Source organism: Monodon monoceros, unplaced genomic scaffold, assembly GCF_005190385.1.
Source record: "Monodon monoceros isolate NGI ecotype Baffin Bay Population unplaced genomic scaffold, NGI_Narwhal_1 Super_Scaffold_5, whole genome shotgun sequence".
NCBI classification, from domain to species: domain Eukaryota; kingdom Metazoa; phylum Chordata; class Mammalia; order Artiodactyla; family Monodontidae; genus Monodon; species Monodon monoceros.
The window spans coordinates 66,148,786-66,176,068 of NW_021703782.1; the positions used below are offsets into that span (position 1 = coordinate 66,148,786).

At 37.3% G+C, this 27,283-nt stretch overlaps 1 protein-coding gene across 1 annotated transcript in view; it reads left to right on the forward strand.

The window, feature by feature from the left end:
- The window catches only part of CUNH9orf85 (chromosome unknown C9orf85 homolog), a 58,075-nt gene extending 49,404 nt beyond the window's left edge, over window positions 1-8,671 (forward strand). Inside the window, exons 3-4 of the mRNA XM_029201381.1 lie at window positions 7,890-8,000; window positions 8,492-8,671. Coding sequence (XP_029057214.1) covers window positions 7,890-8,000; window positions 8,492-8,585 — 205 coding nt within the window. The 3' untranslated portion in view covers window positions 8,586-8,671. The remainder of the gene's footprint in view (window positions 1-7,889; window positions 8,001-8,491) is intronic.
- The last annotated feature ends 18,612 nt before the right edge of the window (window positions 8,672-27,283 follow it).

Sequence of the window (27,283 nt, forward strand, 5' to 3'; positions counted from 1 at the left end):
AGTTTGAGAAGAATGGGTGTTATCTATTCTTTAAATGTTTGATAGAATTCACCTGTGAAGCCATCCGGTCCTGGGCTTTTGTTTGTTGGAAGATTTTTAATCACAGTTTCAATTTCATTACTTCTGATTGGTATGTTCATATTTTCTGTTTCTTCCTGGTTCAGTCTTGGAAGGTTATACCTTTCTAAGAATTTGTCCATTTCTTCCAGGTTGTCCATTTTATTGGCATAGAGTTGCTTTTAGTAGCCTCTTAGGGTGCTTTGTATTTCTGCGGTGTCTGTTGTAACTTCTCCTTTTTCATTTCTAATTTTATTGATTTGAGTCCTCTCCCTCTTTTTCTTGATGAGTCTGGCAAGTGGTTTATCAATTTTGTTTATCTTCTCAAAGAACCAGCTTTTAGTTTTATTGATCTTTGCTATTGTTTTCTTTGTTTCTGTTTCATGTATTTCTGCTCTGATCTTTATGAGTTTTTTCCTCTACTAACTTTGGGTTTTGTTTGTTCTTCTTTCTCTAGTTCCTTTAGGTATAAAGTTAGATTGTTTATTTGAGATGTTTGTTGTTTCTTGAGGAAGGATTGTATTGCGATAAACTTCCCTCTTAGAACTGCTTTTGCTGCATCCCATAGGTTTTGGATTGTTGTGTTTTCATTGTCATTTGTCTCTAAGTATTTTTTGATGCCTTCTTTGATTTCTTCAGTGATCTCTTGGTTATTGAGTAAGGTATTGTTTAGCCTCCATGTGTTTGTGCTTTTTACGTTTTTTCCCCTCTAATTGATTTCTAATCTTATAGCGTCGTGGTCAGAAAAGATGCTTGATATGATTTCAATTTTCTTAAATTTACAGAGGCTTGATTTGTGACCTAAGTGTGATCTATCCTGGAGAATGTTCCGTGCGCACTTGAGAAGAAAGAGTAATCTGCTGTTTTTGTATGGAATGTCCTATAAATATCAATTAAATGTATCTTGTCTACTTTGTCATTTAAAGCTTGTGTTTCCTTATTAATTTTCTGTTTGGATGATCTGTCCATTGGTGTAAGTGAGGTGTTAAAGTCCCCCACTATTATTGTGTCACTGTCAATTTCCTCTTTTATAGCAGTTAGCAGTTGCCTTATGTATTGAGGATCTCCTGTGTTGGGTGCATGTATATTTATACTTGTTCTGTTTCTTCTTGGATTGATCCCTTGATCATTATGTAGTGTCCTTCCTTGTCTCTTATAACATTCTTTATTTTCAAGTCTATTTTATCTGATATGAGTATTGCTACTCCAGCTTTCTTTTGATTTCCATTTGCATGAATATCTTTTTCCATCCCCTCGCTTTCAGTCTGTATGTGTCCCTAGGTCTGAAATGTGTCTCTCGTAGACAGCATATATATGAGTCTAGTTTTTGTATCCATTCAGCGAGCCTGTGTCTTTTGGTTGGAGCATTTAATCCATTCACATTTAAGGTAATTATTGATATGTATGTTCTTATTACCGTTTTCTTAATTGATTTAGGTTTGTTTTTGTAGGTCCTTTTCTTCTCTTGTGTTTCCCACTTAGAGAAGCTCCTTTAGCATTTGTTGTAGAGCTGGTTTGGTGGTGCTGAATTCTTTTAGCTTTTGCTAGTCTGTTAAGCTTTTGATTTCTCCGTTGAGTCTGAATGAGACCCTTGCTGGGTAGAGTAATCTTGGTTTTAGTTTCTTCCCTTTCATCACTTTAAATATGTCATGCCACTCCCTTCTGGCTTATAGAATTTCTGCTGAGAAATCAGCTATTAACCTTATGGTAGTTCCCTTGTATGTTATTTGTCATTTTTCCATTGCTGCTTTCAATAATTTTTCTTTGTCTTTACTTTCTGCCAATTTGATTACTGTGTGTCTCGGTGTGTTTCTCCTTGGGTTTATCCTGCCTGGGACTCTCTGTGCTTCCTGGACTTGGGTGGCTATTTCCTCTCCCATGTTAGGGAAGTTTTCGTGTATAATCTCTTCATATTTTCTCGGGTCCTTTCTCTTTCTTCTTCTGGGACTGCTATAATGCGAATGTTGTTGCATTTAATGTTGTCCCAGAGGTCTCTTAGGCTGTCTTCATTTCTTTTCATTCTTTTTTCTTTATTCTCTTCTGCAGCAGTGAATTCCACCATTATGTCTTCCAGGTCACTTATCCGTTCTTCTGCCTCAGTTATTCTGCTATTGATTCCTTCTACTGTAGTTTTCATTTCAGTTATTGTATTGTTAATCTCTGTTTGTTTGTTCTTTAATTCTTCTAGGTCTTTGTTAAACATTTCTTGCATCTTCTCGATCTTTGCCTCCATTCTTTTTCCGAGGTCCTGGATCATCTTCACTATCATTATTCTGAATTCCTTTTCTGGAAGGTTGCCTGTCTCCACTGCATTTAGTTGTTTTTCTGGGGTTTTATCTTGTTCCTTCATCTGGTACATAGCCCTCTGCCTTTTCATCTTGTCTATCTTTCTGTGGATATGGTTTTTGTTCCACAAAAACTGCAGGATTGTAGTTCTTCTCACTTCCGATGCACACGTGCCTGCCACACGGCGTTGATGTCATTGTAGAGGTTCTTCTCAGAGGGCTTGCCCAAGCTGATGCCATGGCCCGAGTAGTCGTAGGAGAAGATGTTGCAGTTGATGCGTGAGCCGAGGCCGATGTAGAAGCTGCACATCTGGCCCAGGTCCATGGCGTTGCCATGGAGAAGATCAGCATGTAGTGGCTGGAGGGTGCACAGCGCACGAACATGCAGCCGAGCTCCAATTTTATTTCTAACACTTTTTTTTGTATATTCTGTGATATTTTCTACATAGACAATGATTATTTTTGTTTTTTGCAGTACGCGGGCCTCTCACTGTTGTGGCCTCTCCCGTTGCAGAGCACAGGCTCCGGACGCACAGGCTCAGCGGGCATGGCTCACAGGCCCAGCCGCTCCGCGGCATGTGGGATCTTCCCGGACCAGGGCACGAACCCGTGTCCCCTGCATCGGCAGGTGGACTCTCAACCACTGCGCCACCAGGGAAGCCTGACAATGAATTTTTTTTAAAATGAAGACATGGGAATTCCCTGGCGGTCCAGTGGTTAGGACTTGGCGCTTTCATTGCCATGGTCACAGAACTAAGATCCCGCAAGCTGTGAGGGGGGGAAAAAATTAAAAAGATAAAAAATGAAGACAGTTTTATTTCTTGCTTTCCAGTCTGTATGACTTTTATTTCTATTTTGGCTTTCTTGTACTGCCTAGGGCCTCCAGTATGTTTTTGAAAAGGAGTGATGAGGGCAGATATTCTTACCCTGTTCCTGATCTTATGGGGAACATACACAGTCTTTTATCATTAAGTATGATGTTAGCTGTAGATTCTTTTTAGATGCATTTTACTGGGTTGAGGAAGTTTCAATTCATAGTTTGCTGAGAGCTTATTTCATGAATAGATGTTAAATTTTGTCAAATAACTATTTCTGCATCTAGATGATCATATGGTTTTTCTTCCTTAGAACAATTGATTTGATGAGTTATGTTTATTGATTTTAATATTGAATCAGCCTTTCATGTCCCTAGATAAACCCCACTTGATCATGATGTGTAACCTTTTTACATATTGCTAGATTTGATTTGCTAACATTTTGTTACATTTTCTTGCATGTGTTCATTACCAATACTCGTTTGTAATTTTGTCTTTTTTTTATCTTGATGTTAGGGCCTCATCAAATGAGTTGGGAACTGTTTCTTTCTATTTTATTTTCTGGAAAGATTTGTGTAAAAATAGTATTTTGGTAGAATTCACCAATTCTAAAGCCATTTTGGCCTGGAGTTTTATTTATTGGGAGAGTTTTTAAACATAACTAAATTTTTCTTTAATGGGTAGAGGAGTTTTTAGATTATCTACTTCATCTTAAGCAAGTTTTTATACTGTGTCTTTCCAGAAATTTGTCCATTTCAATGAAGTGGTTGGATTTATAGGCATAGATTTTTTAGTATATTTTTCTTATTATTCTTTAATATCTGTTGCATCTCTAGTATTGTTCCCTCTTTCTTTCCTGAAATTGATTATTTGTGGTCTCTCTTTTTTTATCTTGATCAGTCTGGCTATATGTTTATGAATTATATTAATCTTTGCAAAGAGCCTGCTTTGGATTTTATTGGTTTTCTCTTTTTCTGTTTTTCAATTTCATCAATTTCTGTTCATATTGATATTGCTTCCTCCCTTTTGTTTACTTTGAGTTTAATTTACTCTTCTTTTTCTTCTTTCTTAAGATGGATGTTTAGATAGTTCTTTTTGCTTAATATGAGCATTTAATTATATAAGTTTCCCAAGAACACCTTTAGCTCCATTCCATAAATTTTGGTGCTGTGTTTTCATTATCATTCAATCAAAGTATTCTAATGGCCTACGTGACTTCCTCTTTAACCTGTAGGTTATTTAGAATTGTTTTGCTTAATTTTTGAATATTTAGGCATTTTCCAGATGTTTTTCTGTTACTGATTTCTGGTTAATTTCATTGTGGTAAGAGAACATACTTTATATAAATTTTAGGCTTTTGTTTTTAATTTGTTAAGGTTGGTTTTATAGCTCAGAATATGGTTTATATTAGATTCTGTTCCATGTGTGCTTGAAGAGAATATATTGCTCTTGTTGGGTGGAGTGTTCTGTAAATGTCAGTTTGATTGATAGGCTTCTATCAATCAGCTGTTCTATATCTTTACTGATTTTTGTCTGCTTGTTTCTTAACTTACAGAGAGAGAAGTGTTGAAGTCCCCAGTTGTAATTGTGGATTTGTCTATTTCTCTTTTTAGTTCAATGCTTTTGCATCATTTATTTCAACACACTTTTTTGGTGCATAAATATTTAGGATTATTTCATGCTTTTGGAAAATTGATTCCTTCATTGTCATGTAACATCCTTTCTTTAAACCTGACAGTTTTATTTGCTTTGAAGTCTATTTCAATAATAATGTAGCTTTCTTCTGATTAGTGTTTGCATTTGTTTTTTTTTGCGGTACGCGGGCCACTCACTGTTGTGGCCTCTTCCATTGCGGAGCACAGGCTCCGGACACGCAGGCTCAGTGGCCATGGCTCATGGGTCCAGCCGCCCCGCGGCACGTGGGATCTTCTTGGACCGGGGCATGAACCCATGTCCCCTGCATCGGCAGGCGGACTCTCAACCACTGCACCACCAGGGAAGCCCTGCCCATTTTTTAATCAGATTTTTTTTTTTTTTTGCCTTTGGGGTATATGAGTTCTTTGTATATTTGAGTTATTAACCCCTTAACAGATACATGATTTGCAAATATTTTCTCTCATTCTGTAGGTTGCCTTTTCATTTTGTTGGCCTTTTCCTTTGCTGTGAAGAAGCTTTTTAGTATGTTATAGTCCCACTTGTTTATTTTTTTTTGACTTTATTTCCAAAATGATTTCCAAAAAATTGCCAAGACTGATGTCAAGAGCTTACTGCCAGTTTTCTTCTAGGAGTTTTATGGTTTTAGGTCTTATATTCATGTCTGTAACCCATTTTGAGTTAATTTTTTTGTATGGTGTAAGATAGTGGTCTAGTTCCATTCTTTTGCATGTGGCTGTCCAGTTTTTCCAATACCATTTATAGAAGAGACTGTTCTTTCCTTATTGTATATTCTTGGCTCCTTTTTATAAATTAATTGACCATATATGAATGGGTTTATTTCTGGGCTCTCTATTCTGTTCCATCAATCTATGTGTCTATTTTTATGCCAGTACCACTGTTTTGATTACTGTGGCTTTGTAATATAGTTTTAAATCAGGAAGTGTGCTGCCGCTACCTTTTTTCTTCTTTCTCAAGACTGCTTTGCTATTTGGGGCCTTTTGTGGTTCCATACAAATTTAGGATTGTTTTATTTCTGTGAAAAATGCCACTGAAATTTTGATAAGGACTGAATTGAATCTGTAGATTGCTTTTGGTAGTATGGCCTTTTAAACAATATTATATGGGTACATGTGGAATATTCCAACCAAAAGCAACAAAATACGCACACTTCTCAAGTGTCCACGGAGCATTCTCCAGGATATATTTTATGTTAACCCACAAAACACTTCTGAGAGGGAAGTTGCTAGCAGTAAATTCTTACGTCAAGAAACGAAAAAAATCTTAAACAACCTAACTTTATTTATTTATTTATTTTTACATCTTTATTTGAGTATAATTGCTTTACAATGGTGTGTTAGTTTCTGCTTTGTAACAAAGTGAATCAGTTATACATATACATATGTTCCCATATCTCTTCCCTCTTGCGTCGTCTCCTTCCCTCCCACCCTCCCTATCCCACCCCTCCAGGCGGTCACAAAGCACCGAGCTGATCTCCCTGTGCTATTCGGCTGCTTCCCACTAGCTATCTACCTTACATTTGGTAGTGTATATATGTCTATGCCTCTCTCTTGCTTTGTCCCAGCTTACCCTTCCCCCTCCCCATATCCTCAAGTCCATTCTCTAGTAGGTCTGTGTCTTTATTCCTGTCTTACCCCTAGGTTCTTCATGACATTTGTTTTTCTTAAATTCCATATATATGTTAAACAACCTAACTTTGTTCCTAAAGGAACTAGAAAAATAGATAAAGTCCAAAGTTAGAAGAAGGAAGGAAATAACAAAGTTCAGATTGGAAATAATTGAAATAGGAACTGAAAAGACAACAGGCAAGATCAATGAATCTCAGAACTGGTTATTTGTAAAGATAAACAAAATTGTCAGACCTTTAGCTAGAATCACCAAGAAAAAAGAGAACTCAAATAAATCAAATCAGAAATGAAAAAGGAGACTTTGCAACAGATACCACAGAAATACAAAGGATTTTAAGAGATTTCGGTGGACAATTGTATGCCAACACGTTTGACAACCTATAAGAAATGGGTAAATTCCTAGAAACATACACCCTACAAAGACTGAATCATGAAGAAGTAAAAATCTGAAAGTTCACTTACTAGTAAGGAGATTGAATTAGCAATCAAAAATCTCCCAACAAACAAAAGTCCAGGACCAGACAGCTTCACTGGTAAATTCTACCAAACATTCAAAGAAGAACTAATACCAATCCTTCTCAAACTCTTCCAAAAAAAAACGAATACCAATCCTTCTTAGACTCTTCAAGAGGAGGGAATGCTTCCAAACTCATTTTATGAGGCCAGCATTACTCTGCTACCAAACCAGACAGGGATACCACAAGAAAAGAAAATTACAGGCCATTATCCCTGATGAACATAGATGCAAAAGTCCTCAACAAAATATTAGTAAACTGAATTCAACAATACATCAAAAGGACCATTCACCATGATCAAGTGGGGTTTATTCCAGGCATGCAGGAATGGTTCGATTTCCTCAAATCAATCAATATGATACAGCACATTAATAAAATGAAGGATAAAAATCATATGACCATCTCAATAGATGCAGAAAAAGCATTTCACACAATGATATGATAAAAACTCTCAACAAAGTGGGTATAGAGGGAAAGTTTCTCAACATAATAAAGGCCATATATGATAAATCCACAGCTAACGTTATACTCAGTGGTGAAAACTGAAAGCTTTCCCTCTAAGATCAGGATCAATACAAGGATGCCCACTGTTGCCACTTTTATTCAACATAGTGTTGGAAGTCCTAGCCAGAGCAATCAGATAAGGAAAAGAAATAAAAGGAATCCAAATTGAAAAGGAAGAAGTAAAACTGTTAATGTTTGCAGATGACATTTCTTAAAAGCTTTAAGAATCTACTGTTATTCTGAGCTGTACACTGTTCTCTAGAAATGCTATGTAATTAAATAACATATGAGAGTAATATATGAGATTGAGGCTTATCAGCTATACACTTAGCCACACACCCCCTTATTTCATTAAATAAACCTTAGATAATGAGTAAAAAATTAAGATTTTATTTTCTTTTCTACTTTTAGTGTTAAATGTTCACAAAAGACAGTGAAGGATTCTTATCACATAATGTGTAGACCATGTGCCTGTGATCTTGAAGTTTGTGCCAAATGTGGAAAGAGAGAAGATGTTATTCCGTGAGTATTTCTTTTTATGTTTGGGATTTACTCTTTTAATTAATATGTGAATTTTCTTTTAAGGAAACATTCAGTTGCTCTGAGAGTCTTAAGATGCAGAATGTCACACTAATGTCACACTAATGTCTACCCAACAGGAAGAACATCTTAATTAATTGTTAAATATTTCTATCATTATAATAAAAGTGAAACATCATTTTTAGAAAGTTAAAATATTTATGAGGTTCACACTTATTACACATTACAAAAGAATTACTCATTATATAACTTCTTCTCTTTAATGGACATCATGTGTTAATTTCTTTGATCATACTTTATTGACAACTGTATTATAATTGGTTGGCTCTTGAGTTAAGTTAATCTTCAAGGATCTTTTCCTCTTTATTTCATTAGACTCCTATTAATCAAGAAATGTAGTGTAAAAGTCTTTTCAGTCTACACAGTTAAACAATGAAATCCTGAGAAATAAAGTTTTTTTCTTCCATCTTTAGGTTTAATATAGAACCAGAAAAGACAGAAAATGTTGAAAATAACGTTCCAGCCACAGAAGAAGCTGCAGAAGAAATGAAGAAAGTGATGATTTAGATTTTGATATTGATTTAGATGACACAGAAGAAGACAATCAGATGGATTGATATAACTATATTAAAAGACAGTTTGGAAGCATGAAATTCTGAACAACTTTGATTTTGAGGGTTTAAAGAAAAATACTGTGGAATACTAGTAAGGACATTGGAAAAACATAGAGAAAATACATGGACAATATGAATTGTGTATGATATTTGAATAGTGATAAAACTTTCATCCAGAGTTTTCTTATAATACATTTTTAAGTAGCATATGCTAGTATATCTGCCAAAATGAGTATTGGAGTATCGTATTGCAGTTCATGGGAATTATTTAGAAGAATATACTATCTAGTATCAAATTAAGCAAGATTCAGAATTGATGCTTATATAGAAACTATCTCATGGAAAAATCAGATGACATTATTATGTTGCTAGCCTCAAAAATTGGTCCTCAGGAGGTACCTTTTGATAGATTGATCTCAGGTTAATGTCCCACATAACAAAAGCCCTCTTGCTTACGCTTGCTTGTTGTAAAGCAAAAAGTTTGTTTTTTAATAATAATGTTTAACAAGTATATAGCAGTTTTTCTTTGAAAATGTTTTTATGTATCTTATCACGTTATTTTTAACTTTTTTCGCTTATGAAATTTACATACAGAAAAAAATGCATAAAATCTATATGTAGAGTTTAACACATAAAGAAAAATCATACATTTATCACCCACGTGAATAAAATACTCCTAAACAATATAAGTTAGCTTTGTCTGATTTTTGAACATTTTTTCTATCTTTTTGTTTTGAAAAATCTCAAACCTAAAGAAAAGTAGCAGTGTAGTACAGTGAACCTTTGTATGCTCTTCACTTAGATTCACAATTGTTAACATTTTGCCACATTTTCTTTATATTTGAATAGATATATGGATATATTTTTTATTTGCTGAACCATTTGAAAATAAGTGGCAGGCATTGGTTTCAAACTTTATATGAACAGACTTATACTATGCATGTTAATTTGTATCTCTTCTTATTTCATTATTATGAAACTTGTGAAATTGATCCATGTTGTTGCAAGAGCTCTGATTTGTTAAGATTACATTTTTATTCTACATTTTTCCTCTCTAATACTGAGGGACATTTGAGTTATTTCAGAATTTTCCTATAACAAACAATACTAAGTGTTTCTTGGTATAAGTGTCTTATTTCTTGGTATATTTTCTGTTAGGTATGTAATAGAAGAAGATTGAAATGTTTCCTGGTGTACTTCTCTTGTTTCTTGCTACAGTTTCTGTTAGGTGTGTCTAGCAGTGGTAGAGGGCATCAGGTATATATGCATCTTCACTATTACTATGTACTATGTAATGCTGTCTTTCCAGAAGGATTGTTATCTCCCTTCCCCATAGCAATGTATTAGAGTTCCTGTGCTCTGCATCCTTTCCAACACTTGGTATCATACTTTTAAATTTGTCAGATATGTGTGCAACATATGTCTTTGTCATATTAATTTGTATTTCTCTAATTACTAATGAGCTTGAGCCCCCTTTAATGTTTATTGACCATTGGTTTTTGGGTAATAGATGATATTAAGGAATCATTTTGCTTAGGTGTAATAATGTTATTTGAGAGATACATATTGAAATATTAAAGGGTGTATAGTCAACTTACTTTAAAATATTTTAAGCATAAAAAAGTAGAGATACAGGGCTTCCCTGGTGGCGCAGTGGTTGAGAGTCCGCCTGCCGATGTAGGGGACGCGGGTTCGTGCCCCGGTCTGGGAAGATCCCACATGCTGCGAAGCGGCTAGGCCCGTGAGCCATGGCCGCTGAGCCTGCGCGTCCGGAGCCTGTGCTCCGCAACGGGAGAGGCCACAACAGTGAGAGGCCCGCATACCGCAAAAAATAAATAAATATAAATAAATAAATAAATGGAGAGAGATATCATGTTTATGATATAGAAACCTCTAAGTTTACAGTCTACAGAAAGTTTTTCTACCGTAAATTTGTGTGGCTTACCTTTTTGTTTGTAAATTTGTTTTCTGAACTATGTAACCTTTGTGGTTAATGAGCCAGCTTAATTATTATTAGACCTAGCATAAATTCTTCCCCATCTGAGTGAGTTATAATTCCTCAGCTTACCTTACCAGGAGAGAAATTTAATGAAGAGCATCACCTAGTGACATGTACTAATATCTGCATTTCATTCTCAGTGCTAAGAGAGATTTTGTTTTTTCAACAGACTGAACTTTGTTATATTTAGTTTATTTACATATCTTTAGGTCTTATCCTTTCTAATCTAAAAATTATTTTTATTGGAACTCAGCATGGATCTAAGTCCTGGCTCTGCCAGTTACTAGCTGTGTGACTTGGTACAAATTAATTAATATTTCTGTGCCAACTATGAGTGCACTAAATAACTGATATTATTATTGCTACTGTGATTTTGTGTGTATATATATATTAGTAATGAGTTAGTAATTATTAACTGGAAATGAAGTAATTAGTAATTATTAGTAATGAAGATGTCAATTTGGTTGTTTGCCTATGTTCTTCAGAAGAACATATATATGTGTTTATATATGGAATGCAGAATGTTAGAAGGTGAAAAGTTCTGTGGGAAAAAAAATAAGGCATGGTAGGGTGATTGGGAGTCTAAGGGTATGGATGGGGTGGGAATGAGGGTGCACAAGGGGATGGGAAGTGGTCTTTTTAAATAAGGTGCCTAGAGAGACATGTTGGGGAAGAATGTTCCAGGCAGAGGAAACAGCCACTACAAGGCCTCTGAAGCAAGACTGTGCCAGGTGTGTTCAAGGGACAGCAAGGAAGGGAGTGATTAAGTTGGAGAGTTGAAAGAGATAAGATCAGGAAGGTAATGGAATGTCAGATGATGTGAAACCTGCTTTTAAGATGTTTTTTGTTTATCTTTGGTTTTCAGCCATTTGACTGATTTCTAAGGTATGAATTTCTTATTTATGCTACTTAAGGTTTTCTGAGTTTCTCATATCTGTTGGTCAGTGTCCTTGAAGAGATTTGGAAAGTCGTTAGCCATTATTTCTTCAAATATGCTTTTTCCTATTCTTTCCTCTCCTTCTAGCACTCCCATTCTATATACATAGGAGTGTGTCCCACATCTTTCTCATGCTCTGCTTTCTTTTTTCTATATGTTTTTTCCTTTTTGTGTTTGTTTGTTTGTATGTTTTCTATTGGCCTTTCTTTGCATTCGTAATTCTGTCTTCTATATAAACAGGAGTAATGTGTTCAGTATGCTTTTATTTTTTAAATTTTATTGAAGTGTAGTTGATTTACACTGTTAATTTATGCTGTACAGCAAAGTGACTCAGTTATACATATATATATTCTTTTTCATATTCTTTTCCATTATAGTTTACTACAGGATATTGAGTATAATTCCCTGTGAAAAGGGCGTGTATTTATTTATATATTTATATTTATTTGTTTATTTTGGCCATGAGGCTCATGGGATCCCAGTTCCCCAACCAGTGATCAAACCTGTGCCCCCTGCTGTGGAAGCACGGAGTCTCAACCACTGGACCACCAGCCAGGCAATTCCTACTAGTATGCTTTTAAACCCATCTAATACATTCTTAATTTCAGATACTGAATTTTGCAGTTCTAAAATGTTCATTTGATTCTTTTTTTTAAATAGATTTATCTCTGTTGAAATATTCTGTGCTACCTATCTTGTACATTTTTTCTCTATGTTTTTAATGTATTACAGTTATTTTGAAGTTCTTGTTCACTTTTGTTTGCTTTTACTAATTATTTTATCTCTTGATTGTTGGTCACTACCCCCAGCTTTGCATATCTAATAACTTTTATTGTATGCTAGAAATTGTGGATGATACATTATAGAGACTTCCTCTGAAAAATAAATTACTGCAGATCACCTTGATCCTGTCAAAACTTGGGTTTAGGCTTGGGGTGGTCTATTTCAGTTTCACACTTATTCCTGGCTCTTACTCCTTGAGTATTGTTTTTATTCCTAAGCATGTATTTTCTGAGGTCTTAATGCCACTGGTGTTCACCAAGGAATCTCCCCTCTGGGTAAGCCCAAACTGCAACACTGGGTGACCTCTGAAGTCTCTGCCTACCTCTCAGCCTCACAGCAGCTGTTCTCTGCTAGGACTCCTGGAGTTGTGCCCTGCATGTATGCAGTTTAGGAGACTAAGGAGTGACCAGAGAAGTAGAAGGAGAACCAAGAAAGGGTGTCCTGAAAGGCAACAGGCACACATATTGAGTGCTTACTGTATTCTGACAGTGCTCTAAACTAAGCCCTTTACATGATAAACTCCTTGAATGTATATCATGGCCCTGCATAGTGATAACTATCGTTATCCACATTTACAGATGAGAAACTGAGATTAAATAAATTGACATACATCCACAAAGTGTTTAGGTCCAGGTTTTGAACCTACATGATCATCTGATCCCAAACCCCATTCTGCCTATTAGTATGCTTAAGAAAAATATGTGAGTTGCTGACTGGATAACTCCACTATTTTTCATACTACTATTCCAGGGCTCTGTTGACAGTCCTTTCCACTGCCACACTTTCATATTTCTTTATTTGAGAAAATTTAGAGCTTTTCTCTCTTTTTTTCTGAAGAACTGTCCCAGGCATCACTGGAGAGAGCTTAAGTTTTTAGCCACTGCTGATATACCTGAATTCAAGTCACTTTTTTTGTACTCTCCTCCATGATTATTGATTTCCATATATGAATCATAATACCTGTGATCTTCCTAATTAGTGATTTCATGTTATTGTGAGACCTTCTTGCATAATGGAAGGAATATAGGTGTTTGCAAACAATTCTGGATATATCTAGTAGCTGTATTGGGAAGGTAAGTTGTAGTGATTATCTCCTAATATGGTAATAATTATTAGGAGAGTAAAAAGTTGTTATATGTACTTGGTGCTTATATATATTTTTTCATTGTAAAAGATAAACAGCAATAGTCTTAGTGTTCTCCATTTTTCAGGTGACTTACCTAAAGCTCGAGGTTAAGTAACTTGCCAAAGTCAAAAAGATAATAAGTAAAAAACCTGAGGTTCAAACCAAGTCTATGTGGCTCCAAAGCCTATATTATTTCAACCACATTTGTGCAAAATTACAAATATTCCATGTTCCTAAACGCTTTTCTTCTTAAGTGAAATGTGTAATAACATTAACCTGAACACACCTCTATCCTTTCCTTATGTCCCTCTTTCTAGGTCTTTTCCCTCTCTCGTAACATTAGTCCTGTACTGAATGATTGCCCTGTTTAAAAGCTACATTTTTTAAAAAATAAAAAGATTATAGATATCCTCCATATAACTTGTGGCATAGAATTTTTGTCACTCATTATTTTCAAATTTGTCAGTAATGTTAAATGTTGCAAGGTCGTTTTGCACAATTTTTACTGGCAAACTTATGGAGTCAGGGGAGTACGTTGGGATTACTTAGCTTTATGCTAATGAGCTGCACAATTTCATCAACAACTGTGGAAAAAATTATGCACCCCCAAATCTCTTAAATAAGACTAATTTTTAAGGAATTAAAGTACCAGGCTTTCAAAAGATATCATTACATAAAACTACACATAAGGTTACATCAGTTACTTCTATATAATCTTAAAAGTAAAAAAAATTTTATAATCTTAAAAATGTTTCCTTTCAAATCAAATAGTTTGCATTATAAAATGTATAGTTGGTACTTGATGCTAATATGGAGGGTTTTAAAAAATATATTGGATATAAAATTACAAACAGTACCTTAGTGTTCAAAAGTTGACTAAGTGATACAATATTCCATCAAAATTTGGTTTAGAAGTTTCTGTAACCTCCAGAAATATTAATTTGTAGTATATAAATTAAATACAAATATTCAATATTTATATTATTTAAATAATATTTAAAAATAACTTTTTTCTATTTTCTAAGGCAAATCAAATGTCTTTGAATTGAACATAAACATTAATTTGTAATTAACATTTTAAAATTATACATTATCCATGGATGGACCTCACAGATAATGATGAACAAAAGAATCCAAACACAAGATTATATATTTCATGATTCCATTTGTATGAAGTTCAGAAATAATCAAAACTGGGAATTCTCTGGTGGTCCGGCGGTTAGGACTCAGAGCTTTCACTGCCAGGGTGCAGGTTCAATCCCTGGTTGGCGAATTAAGATGACACAGGCCGTCCGGCGTGGCCAAAAATAAAAAACCCCAAAATAACAAACAAAACCAAACAGAACAAAAATAGTCAAAACTAATGATGATAGACATCAGAATAGTGGCTACCTTTGAGAGTGTGGTATTGACTAGGAAGGGACACAATGGAAACTTCTGGGGTGCTGGAATTGCCCTTATCCTGATCTAAGGATAGTTACAGAAGTATCTAAAAATATAAAATTTAACAGGATTTGTTCACTTTATTGTATCTAAATTTTATCTGAATTCAAAAGTAATTATAGTACTTAATTTAAAAAAATTAATAGATACCATTAGCAAATCCATTCCTTGAAATAAAGCAATGTGGATTTTGGTGTCAGGAAGAGTAGCAGGCAGAGAGACTTGGAGGCAGAAAGATCTGTTTGAACCCTAACCCTGCTCCTTCACTAGCTTTGTGACCCTGGGCCAATTTCCTTGTGAAGTTACCTTCTGTGCACTTTACCTAGTTGTAAAATGAAGACTGATTTCTACAGTATAAGATTGCTACTAGTTTAAATACAGTACCTATAAAGCTCCTGGCCCATAGGTGCTCTATTCATAGAGCTTATAAATATTATTTTTTAAATTTTGGCTTAGACATTTTCTTTCAAATTATCCCAAGATGCTTTGTGTGGGTGAGACATAGGTAAACTGAAAATTCTTTGGTGGGGGAGAGAAAAGAAACCTTGATACAGAATTCCTATATGCTGAAAGTAAGAGGCAAACCCTTCCATTTGTAATAAGACATGTCAGGCTTGCTATCGGCTATTTTTAGTATTTGTGAGGGATAGGCCCTTCAATAACAACATCCAGGGACTTCACTGGTGGCACAGTGGTTAAGAGATCACCTGCCAATGCAGGGGACACGGGTTCAAGCCCTGGTCCGGGAAGATCCCACATGCCTCGGAGCAACTAAGCCCGCGAGCCACAACTACTGAGCCCGCGTGCCTGGAGCCCGAGCTCCGCAACAAGAGAAGCCACCGCAATGAGAAGCCTGTGCACTGCAACGAAACGTAGCCCCTGCTCGCTGCAACTAGACAAAGCCCGCACGCAGCTACAAAGACCCAACGCAGCCGTAAATAAATAAATAAATTTATTTTTAAAAAAAATCCATAAATTTGTGAGTACAATAGTGAGCTTTAGAAAAAGTATTTCTGACAGTAACAACTTTATAAACTGCCCTTCATTTCTTTGTTAAAACTAAGTAATACCATATTGCCAACCGTAATTAATATCACACAGACACAGGAACTGAGAAACTTTAGTAAATCAAATGATCAAAAAATTTATATTTTTAAAATTAGCTAATGAATTAAAAATACAAAATAAATTAGAAAAGCATATTCCGTTACACTGAACTTTTATTTAAATTATAAGCTTGCATATTTAAATTACAAACATTATTTGTGTAGTTGTTTGTAATTGTTATTGTTTATTCTACTTTTTATTTTCACTTATTTAATCTAGTCACAATTTATTTGTGGGGTATATTTTCTTCAATCTGTAAAAGTTATTTTTTTCTCTTAGTGTTATGAAGAAAAATCACAGTAACGTGGAGAACAATGACCTCAATGGCTGATACAGGAAATGAATTGGCCCTGGGGAAATTGCCAGGACCAGCTGAGGTTAGGAAAGATGATCTTCTACGGGACAAAACTGACGTCCCTTAGAAGAGGATATTACAGCATGTCCACGAAGTTCGGAAACATAAACTGACTTAAATTATGTTATTTACACTTTCAAATAGTATACTCAGTACGTTTCCTGATGAAGTGCTCTGAATTTAAAGCAATAGGTCCAATTGTTATTCTAGAAAAATATATAATCGATACACTACAGAGTGTCCAGAACATCTGGAAACACAGGGAGAATAGTGTATTTATTATACTTCATCCAAGAGCATACTGAACATACTATTTGGAAGTACAACTGAATAGTTACACACTGTTTTAAAAAATAAGTTTCTCCGATGTTTCTCGCCTTTGCAACATTTGTGACTACCAGCTGAACAAGGCAGGTGCAGCAAGAGCGGCTGCTAGTGGACAGTGACAAAAACAAGACTTACTGAAACAAACAAGTGTTTCTTATAAATAATTTGGAAACAATTTTGGAATCCATTTCTTGGCAATGAAAATAGTACATTTCAGATCCTATTAAGTGATTGATTTATATGTGGGAAGCCCTCAACTGGTAGTTCTGGAAATATTTAATGACGTTATGCCACTGTCTGTAAAGTTGAGAGGATATCCTACAGAAAATGAAAATCCCAGAGGAAGGAAGACATGTGGGAGTATGCTGTCTCTGCATGGTCACGATCACCTAATACAAGGTTTGTGCTGGAGAACTGTAGTGACACGACTGGTTACAACTGAAATGGGCCCTGGGGATGGATTGGAGACAAAACAGGGATCCACAAAACAGTTCCATTGTATGTTTGAACAAGCATCCAACCAGCCAAACTTTCTGTATTTTTCCAGTCATACGACTTCTCTTTTTCCATGATCCACTTAAGTACATTTTGCCCCCATGTGGGACTACAGAGATGACTAAAACACCATGGAACTGAACTTAAAGTAGTAAATTTGCTTTGTTTTGGTTCAGTGCTGCATTAGGAGATGAAAAAATTTCGAAGAAGTTTCAAGTCAGGGGCTACTGACCCCACCAGTATTCAAGAAGCCTATGAATCCACATGTGCACTCAGCATTGACAGTAGACTGAATAAATAATACATCTTACATATGTATCTACTATTTTTATGTGTAGATGTGATTAGTTAAATGCAAATTCAATTAAAATTATTACTGAGTTCACAGTATTCTTGAAATTATGTTTCCTCAATTTATACCAGATGTTCAATGCATATATATATAAATATGCAGGGCTGTCACTATTTTTGCTGTTAAAAAAGGATTCTAGTCCTGGAAATGGTTGAGAATCACTGCTAAAAGTATCAGCCTTCACTGTGCTATAAATTCTGTAAAATTCTATAAAAGCTTTTCATACAACATAGTGATAATTCCATCTCTATACTTTTTAAATGCTTTATTGAGGTATAATTTATATGCCATAAAATTTACTTAAGTGTTTAATTTTATGATTTGGTAAGTTTACAGTGTTGTACAATTATCACCACAATCTAGTTTTAGTCCATTCCCATCACCTCAGAAGGATCCATCATGCCCAGTGTTTAGTCACTCCCCATTCCTATTCCCAGCCCCAGGCAACTAATCTCCTTTCTGTGTCTATAAAAATGCTTTTTATGAACCTTTCAGGTAAGTGAAATCACAAAATATGTAGTCGGTAAGTCTGGGTTTTTTCATCGAACATAACATTTTTGAGATAGATTCATGTTGTAACATGTATCAGTAGTTCATCATTCTCTTTTTCCTTTTTGCTAAATAATATCCCATTGTATGACCATACTAATTTTGTTTACCCATTCCAATCTTTATTGGTTCCACTTTATGGCTATTATGAGTAATGCTGTTGTGAACATCTGCATTGTGTTTGTGTGGACATATGTTTTCATTTTTCTTGAGTGTATGTATACCTAGGAGTGAGATTGATGGATCCTATGGTAAATTTACATTTAATTTTTAAGAAGCTACCAAGTTTTTTCTGTTTTTCAGGGTGGCTGCACCATTTATAAACCTGCCATCGGTGTTGAGGGGTTCTCATTGAGGAGGTTCCACATCCTCACCACTCCATTTTGATGATCACCATTCTAGTGGGTTTGAAGTTTATTATGGTTTTAATTTGTATATTCCTAATGAATAATGATGTTGACTTAGCATCTCTTCATGTGCTTATCAGCCAATGGTATATCTTCTTAGGTAATATGTCTATTCAGATATTTTGCCTACTTTTATTTATTTATTTTTGCGGTACGTGGGCCTCTCACTGCTGTGGCCTCTCCTGTTGCGGAGCACAGGCTCCGGATGCGCAGGCTCAGTGGCCATGGCTCACGGGCCCAGCTGCTCCGCGGCATGTCGGATCTTTCCGGACCGGGGCACGAACCCGTGTCCCTGCATGGGCAGGCGGACTCTCAACCACTGCGCCACCAGGGAAGCCCCTGCCTATTTTTAAAATGGGGTTGTTTTCTTACAAATCCTTTATCTGATATAAATTGGAAATATTTTTCTGCCAGTCTGTGGCAGATATATAAATGTAACTCAATTTAAAAATAGTATCCTTCACATTAAGAAATTACCAGTGTAGAGACATAATAACCCCTCTGGTAGCTATGGATGTTTGCAGTCCTGAAGCCTGACTAACTGTCCACTGCCCCTCCCAGCTACATGTTACATCATTTACGAAAATTTTAGAGTAACCATTGCGCATGCAGTCTTGTTTGTTTGGGTAGATTTCTGGAATTGGAAGACAGAGAGCATGTAGTCCAGCACATTGCTCCAGTAAGTTAGTATGAAATTTCCTGTTAGGAATTTTTGTTCTCTTCTGTGGTGGGTATACTGTGGGCATGTCCAGTATGACTAGGGAGTGGGGGCGGGGGGGAGCGGCATCTCTTGAGAATGTGAAGAAATGGCTTTCATTATCTTTAAGTCAAAGTAGTATTTCTGTATTTTAGTATGTGTATAAAGGTATGTGTGTGTGTATGTCTCTGTGTGTAAATAAACAAACATGGTTGGAGGAGGTGGTTCAACCAGGTACTGCAGGAAGGGCACAAAAGAATAACTGGATCTACCTTCAATAATGAAAACTGTGTATACAGCAAACCATAAAAGCCAAATGTAGATTCTCATATTAGCCTCTGGTTCTTCCTAAGAAAATGGTGTATAACCATTGTAGTAGCAGGAATCATTTTGGTCCATCTAGAGCCTCTTTTTTATTTTGTAGTTTTATTTTCAAGGTTGCTCTTTTCCACCACTGGACCGGCAGCCTTTTTGCTCCACATCAGAGAGTCATTAAGTCTTTGCTTGTGTTCTCATTCAAAAATGAGTCTGGGGCTTCCCTGGTGCTGCAGTGGTTAAGAATCCACCTGCCAATGCAGGGGACACAGGTTTGAGCCTTGGTCCAGGAAGATCCCACATGCCGCGGAGCAACTAAGCCCATGGGCCACAGCTACTGAGCCTGCGCTCTAGAGCCCGTGTGCCACAACTACTGAAGCCCGTGTACCTAGAGCCCGTGCTCCGCAACAAGAGAAGCCACCGCCATGAGAAGCCTGTGCACTGCAAGGAAGAGTAGCCCCCGCTCGCCGCAACTAGAGAAAGCCCGTGCGCAGCAACGAAGACCCAATGCAGCCAAAAATAAATAAGTTAAAAAATAAAATGAGTCTGCATCAGTTTTCTATAAGAAAACATTTTAAAATATCTTATATAAAAATGCCCTGTGGGACTTCCCTGGCAGTCCGGTGGTTAAGACTCCGAGCATCCACTGCATGTGGCTTGGGTTTGATCCCTGGTCAGGGAACTAAGATCCTGCATGCCGCGCAGCATGGCCAAATTAAAAAAAAAAAAAAGCCCCTCACTTGCAGTCTCTGCCTGAGGCAGTTTCTTTTCTCTTCTCTCTTCCCATTTGGTGGAACGAATTTGTTCCTGTTTGAAACTGAAAATATTTTCTCCACTGCCCAAAAGTGTGGACACTAAGATCACTGTACAGTGCCATTAACCCCCTCAGAAAACCCCCAGCAACTGAGATATCATATTGGGCAGTGGTCCCCAGACCTGGCTGTACATCAAAATCACCTGTGATGTGCATTTAAACTACTGATCCTCCAGCCCCTTAGGCAAAGCTCTTCTGCAAAGTTGATACCAGCTAGTATGGGGAGCCAGTAGGGAAGGCTGAAATGGCTCAGCAGGCCAAGGTCCAAGCTGTCGGTGCATTGTGTCATTACAGTATATTTAGCACAGCTAGAAGGATGGACTCACCCTGCTGGACAGCCTGGTACTACAGACCCTCAGGCACAGGGCTGTCTAAACCTTAGGTGTGGGCCATAACTGATGGGGACAAGCTGGCCATATTTGGAAAAATTCTATTGTAAGGGGCAAATGTGGGTGAGATTTATGAGCCATAGGGAAATATAGCAGGACAGATTAAATCTTGTGCTACGCGAGAGATGTGGGAGAAACTAACTATTGGCAGAGGAAATATAATCCCTGGTATAAGGCAGCATTGTGATTATTCAGATTATCACTGTGTGGGCATGAGATGAAGTACAGGAAGAGGATAAGGCATTGGGAAATCAAGTAGCTGTGGCATTCAGTCATTATGCTGATAATAAATGATTATATAGATCATGGAGCCACCTGGCTTCTTTTGACAGCCTTAGAGAGTGTATGAAAGATAAAGGAGAAATGAAACAGTGAGTTTCCAACTGTAAGTGGATAATCCAAAAGCCTTTTGAAGCTTCTGAAGGTTGTCAGATTTTGAAAGATGAGAGCATCTCCTGTAGTTATGGAGCAGATGTCATTGTGGTTACTATTATAGAAAGGGTAAAGTGAAAACGCTGGAGCTACACAGCTCTCCCCATCAAGATAGTAAGCCAAAAGCGATGCTGTGTTTCTAAAGAAATTGCAGAGGTTGGTGCCACCATCAAACACTTGAGAGATGCAGTGGTGTGATTCTATCATATCCCCTTTCGAGTTGCTTGTTTGGCTAGTATAAAAGTCAGATGGTTTATGGAGATGTTACTGAAAACTTAAACAGATGGTAATGACAATCATAACCATGGCCTGACTGGAGTACCATTACTAGAACAAATCAATATAGTCCTACATATCTGTTTACCTGACAATTTACCTACATAGCTGTTGACCTGACAAATGCTTTTTTCCATTCTCATCATTAATAAAAATCAGAAGCATCTTGAAGTAGTTTGCCTTTTCAAGGCAGGACAATGTATACCTTTCCTGATTTGTCTCTAGGCCATGTGAACCCTCTTGCTCTGTTATAAAACAGTCCAAAGGGAATTTGATCATCTTGATAGTCTACATAGCATCAGTGTAATCCACTACAATAATGACACAATGCTAATAGGAACTGGGGAACAGGAAGTAGCATGTATCCTAGATGCCTTAGTAAGTCACATTCATCCTAGAAGGTGGGACAAAAGTCTATGAAAGTTCAAGGGCCTTCCACATGTGTGATGTTTTGATGTGTGCAACAGGCTGAGGCATGTCTCTCTAAAGTGGGAGGCAAGTTGCTGCACCTTGCATTGACTACCACAAAGAAGCACAAAGTATGTTGGGTTTCTTTGGATTTTGGAGGCAGCATATGCCACATTTGAGCATAATGTTCCAACCCACTTACCTAGTAAGCTGTGAAGCTGACAGGTTTTTGGTTTTTTTTTTGCGGTATGCGGGCCTCTCACTGTTGTGGCCTCTCCCGTTGTGGAGCACAGGCTCCGGACGCGTAGGCCCAGCGCCATGGCTCACGGGCCTAGCCACTCCGCGGCGTGTGGGATCTTCCCGGACCGGGGCACGAACCCGTGTCCCCTGCAACGGCAGGCGGACTCTCAACCACTGCACCACCAGGGAAGCCCAAGCTGACAGTTTTGAGTGAGCTCCAGTGCAAGAAAGCATTCTGAAACAGGTGCAGGCTGAGGTGCAAGTTGCCCTGCCACTTGAGCCTTATGACCCATACACCCAATCATACCCCAAATATCTGTGACCGACAGAATGTCTTATGAAACCTCTGGCAATCCCCAGTAGGAGATTGTTCATGGCAATCTTCTGCCTATACCGTGCTCTCTTTCTTTCTCACACCAGAAATTGAAATGGGCCTCCTATAACAGATATAAGTGAAAGTAAAGATTTGGAGAAATAGATTCCAAAACGTTAGAAGCAACTCTACCAATGGCAGCAGGAACAACTGTGTTTGAAAAACAGTGGGCAGGCTAGTTTGAGAGAGGAAGAGTATCCTTTGGGGAAAGCAAAGGCAGAAACACTTATAATAGTGAGCAATAGTCAGATTTTTGAAGGCTCTGAACTTCTGTATAGAAAGTTGGGACTTTGTCCCACAGCCTGTGGAACTTAGTGAACAACAGGATTCACTTACCCCTTAAGCAGTAGGCACAGTGCCTAGGACTCATGATATTTTCGGGAACCCACAACAGTGTTTGAATTTTAATTTATCTCAAAACGAGAAAAAAAAGAATATATAAAATGAATCCAGTCTGGATTGTATCCATCTTTATAACCATACAGTTATAAAATTTTATTATATATATACATATATATGTAGGAGGATGATTCAGAAACGTCTTTTTAAAAAAAATTTATTGAAGTATAGTTGATTTACAATGTTGTGTTAATTTCTGCTGTACAGCAAAGTGATTCAGCTATACATTTATATATATTCTTTTTCATATTCTTTTCCATTATGGTTTATTACAGGATATTGAATATATTTCCTTGTGCTATACAGTAGGACCTTGTTGTTTATCCATCCTATATATAATAGTTTGTATCTGCTAACCCCAAACTCCCCATACTCCCCTCCCCACTCCCTTGGCAACCACAAGTCTGTTCTCTATGTCTGTGAGTCTGTTTCTGACTCATAGATATGTTCATTTGTGTAGTATTTTAGATTCCACATATAAGTGATTTCATATGGTATTTGTCTTTTTCTTTCTGACTTACTTCACTTAGTATGATAATCTCTAGGTCCATCCATGTTGCTACAAATGGCATTGTTTCATTCTTTTTAATGGCTCTAATATTCCACTGTATGTGTACATATATATACCACATCTTCTTTATTCATTCATCTGTTGATGGACATTTAGGTTGTTTCCGTGTCTTGGCTATTGTAAATAGTGCTGCAATGGACATAAGGATGCATGTATCTTTTTGAATTATATTTTTTTCTGGGTATATGCCCAGGAGTGAGATTGCTGGATCATATGACAACTCTATTTTTATTTTTTTGAGGAACCTCCATACTGTTTTCCATAGTGGCTGCACCAATTTACAAGGAATGACTTTAAAGTTTAGAAACTGAAAAGGTTAAACAGAAAGGCTAAATGTGTCATGGCCTGAGATGGCAAAATCAGGAAAAGCTGGTTTATGGGAAATACTGATGCTCTGCTGAGTTGGAAGCTGATGCTGAAATTCTGGTATGAAGTGATAAGGATTTTGATCCAGTGGTGGCTTTGAGAAGAGAACAGTGTCTTTGAATTGGTGTCTAATTGGATTGGGAAGACAGGGTTCAGTATGGGAAACCACCCCTGGAATTTCCCACCTCTCTACCCGCTAGATGACCCCAGGCTTTCCTCTTACTGCCATAACAGGAAGACAGAGGTTGAGAGGTTCCTCTCACCAAAGGCTGTACTGGGTCACAGCCTCCCATGCCATTAACTCTAACCTCTTTCATGTCTCCTGCACCCCACCTTGTTCTCTGTGGTCCTATATACTTATGTAGATTATTGTATCATTTACATTTGAAATTAACTATAATGTGAAGAGCACAACGTCATTGTAATATCAGCTATCACAATTTTTATTTGTAGAATACCTTACAGGTGCAAAAGTGTTTTCTAGGAAGTGCCTTATAGCATACGACACCCCCAAGAGAGAGAAAGGGCAGATTTCCTAGTCTACAAATAAAAGCTTGTCCGGGGTCTCAGTCTTCGACAGAGCTGGGATTAAAAATCATATCCTTTGACTCTAATTCTCTTTCAACTTCACCATTAACAATCAGCCTAGATTTAGTTGAAAAAGTCAGTCTCACCACTTTGCAGGTTTCAATTCGATTTTAAAATACCAAAAACTTCTTTATGGAAAACCTCAGTCTCCTTGTCCACTCGTCTTGGAGGTACATTCTAGTCCCCAGTAAAAGCCCTTAGTCCTAGGGTGTACTTAGCCTTGATTTATTTCATCTTTCTCCTTGGAGGCATTATTCTCTTGCTATTCTCCCTTCTTTATTCTTTCTGTTCTAACCCTCCCTGTCTTTGCCTCTGTACTCTGTATTCCCTCTCTTCTCTCTCCCTCTCTTCCTCTATCCACTTTCCCTCACTCCCCCTCCTTTTTTCTCTTTATTTTTCCTTTTTATGTTCATATCTTGGTACTATCTCCCCAATATTTGTCTTAGTGACATCATCATTCTGTCTCCTGAAACTAATTTAATTATCCATATCATCATATAGCCTTGTTATATTTCCTTCGTGCTTACAAAATAAACTTGCATTTATAAAGTAAATCCATAAACTTTTTACAAGTGTGTGTTCAAACAATATAATTAGAAAATGAGCAAAAGGCATGAAGAGACATTTCACTGAAGAGGATATATGCATGGCAAATAAGGACATGAAAAGACATTCAACGTCATTAGCCATTAGGGGGATGCAGATGAAAACCACACTGAGCTATCACTACACACCTATTATAACAGCTAAAATTAAAAATAGTGGCAATACCAAATGCTGGCAAGGATAAGGATCTCTCATACATTGCTGGTGGGAAGGTCAAATGATACAGCCACTCTGGAAAATACTTTGGCAGTTTCTTAAAGTACTAAACACACACTTAGCGTATGACTTATAATCACACTCCTGGGCATTTATCCCATAGAAATGAAAATTCATGTTCACACAATCTGTACATGAATGAAAATTCAAATGAAAATGAAATGAAATGAAAATGAAAATGAAAATTCATGTTCACAAAATCTGTACATGAATGTTCGTAGAAATTTTACTTGTAATAGCCTCAAACTGAAAACAATCAAAATGCCCCTTTATAGAGGAATGATGAAACAAACTTTTCTCTTTTATATACACAAGGTTATTATATACACTGTTCTGCAACATGATTCTCTCCTCCCCCAGCTCCTCCCCCAATCATAATTTATCTAACCAGTCCCCTATCATTGATGGTCCAATCTTTTGCTGTCATAATAATATTGTACAATGAATAACTTTATATATATGTCACTTTAAAGGTATGAATTTATGGATACAGGATAAATTCCCAGAAATGGAATTGCTGGATTAAAAGAATCTGCAATAGTATCTTTAATAACTTTAACAAGTGACTGGGGTTGTCCATTTAAATTCCTACTAGCAATCAGAGTGAAGTGTCGGTCTTCCTTGCTAAAAGAATGTGCTTTTACTTTTTTGAATTTTAGCCAATCTAGTAGAGGAGGAAAATGGTATCTCAGGATAGTCTTAATTTGCATTCTTTCATTATGAGTGAGGTTAAGCAACTCTTCATAAATCTACAGTCATTTGTACTTCTTTTTCTGTGAATGGTCTTTGCCCATTTTTCTACTGGTTTTTTGGTTTTTCTCTTTTTGATTTCTGGGAGCTCTTTAAGTATTAGGGAGAGTGGCTCTTTTTCTATGATATTATTTGTAAAGATTTTCCACTATGAATCTAAATTCAAAGGCACCGTTTTCTTATATGTTATTGCCTTTGAACATAACGCAAATGCTTTTTATTTTTATTTTATGTTTTTAGTATTATGAAGTATATTTTTCTCAACAAGTAAGGCATTCTCTTGCAGCTTGACACAATGTCCTTTCTCTTTTGTTGCAGAATATTCCATAAGTATTGCAGTGTTGTCTTCTGTGTACTGTTCCTTGAAAAATGAGGTCTTCCCGGACTTCCCTGGTGGAGCAGTGGTTAAGAATCCGCCTGCCAATGCAGGGGATACGGGTTCGAGCCCTAGGCCGGGAAGATCCCACATGCCGTGGAGCAACAAAGCCCGTGAGCCACAACTACTGAGCCCACGTGCCGCATCTACTGAAGCCCTGGCGCTCTAGAGCCCATGCTCCATAACAAGAGAAGCCACCACAATGAGAAGCCTGCACACCGCCATGGAGAGTAGCCCCCCATTCACCGCAACTAGATAAAGTCCGCGCGCAGCAACGAAGACCCAACGCAGTCAAAAAAAAAAAAAAAAAAAAAAATTAGGGCTTCCCTGGTGGCGCAGTGGTTGAGCGTCCGCCTGTCGATGCAGGGGACACGGGTTCGTGCCCCGGTCCGGGAAGATCCCACATGCCGTGGAGTGGCTGGGCCCGTGAGCCATGGCCGCTGAGCCTGCGTGTCCGGAGCCTGTGCTCCGCAATGGGAGACGCCACAACAGTGAGAGGCCCGCTTATCGCAAAAAAAAAAATTAAAAAAAAAAAAAAAGGAGAGATCTTCCCAACCCTGAAATTTGCTTTCTTGCTTTGTTTTGATCAGAAGTGGTACCTGAAAAACCACAATGCCTAGAGAGCAACACTTGCTTTCAGAGCCCTCCTAAGCTCACGGCCAGCATCAGCATCACTGCTCATGCTGCATTTCTAGGGTTTGAAGACTCAGAATGGATAGAGAGAAAGTAATAATCACTTTAGGGGTGTGACAGTGGCTCTAACTGCCTCAGAAGAGGTCCTACAGTTTTGGAGTGACCTCTTGGTTTGTCCGTGGTGGATAGGAGAGTGGGAATAGAGGAAGTGGGTCTGACGTTCACCTCCTTCCTGCTCAAACACTGTAGATGTAGCTTCAGGGGTTCACAGCTGGCCTCTGTGCTGACTGATCCATGACCATGTGCTACCTGTTGTTAAGTA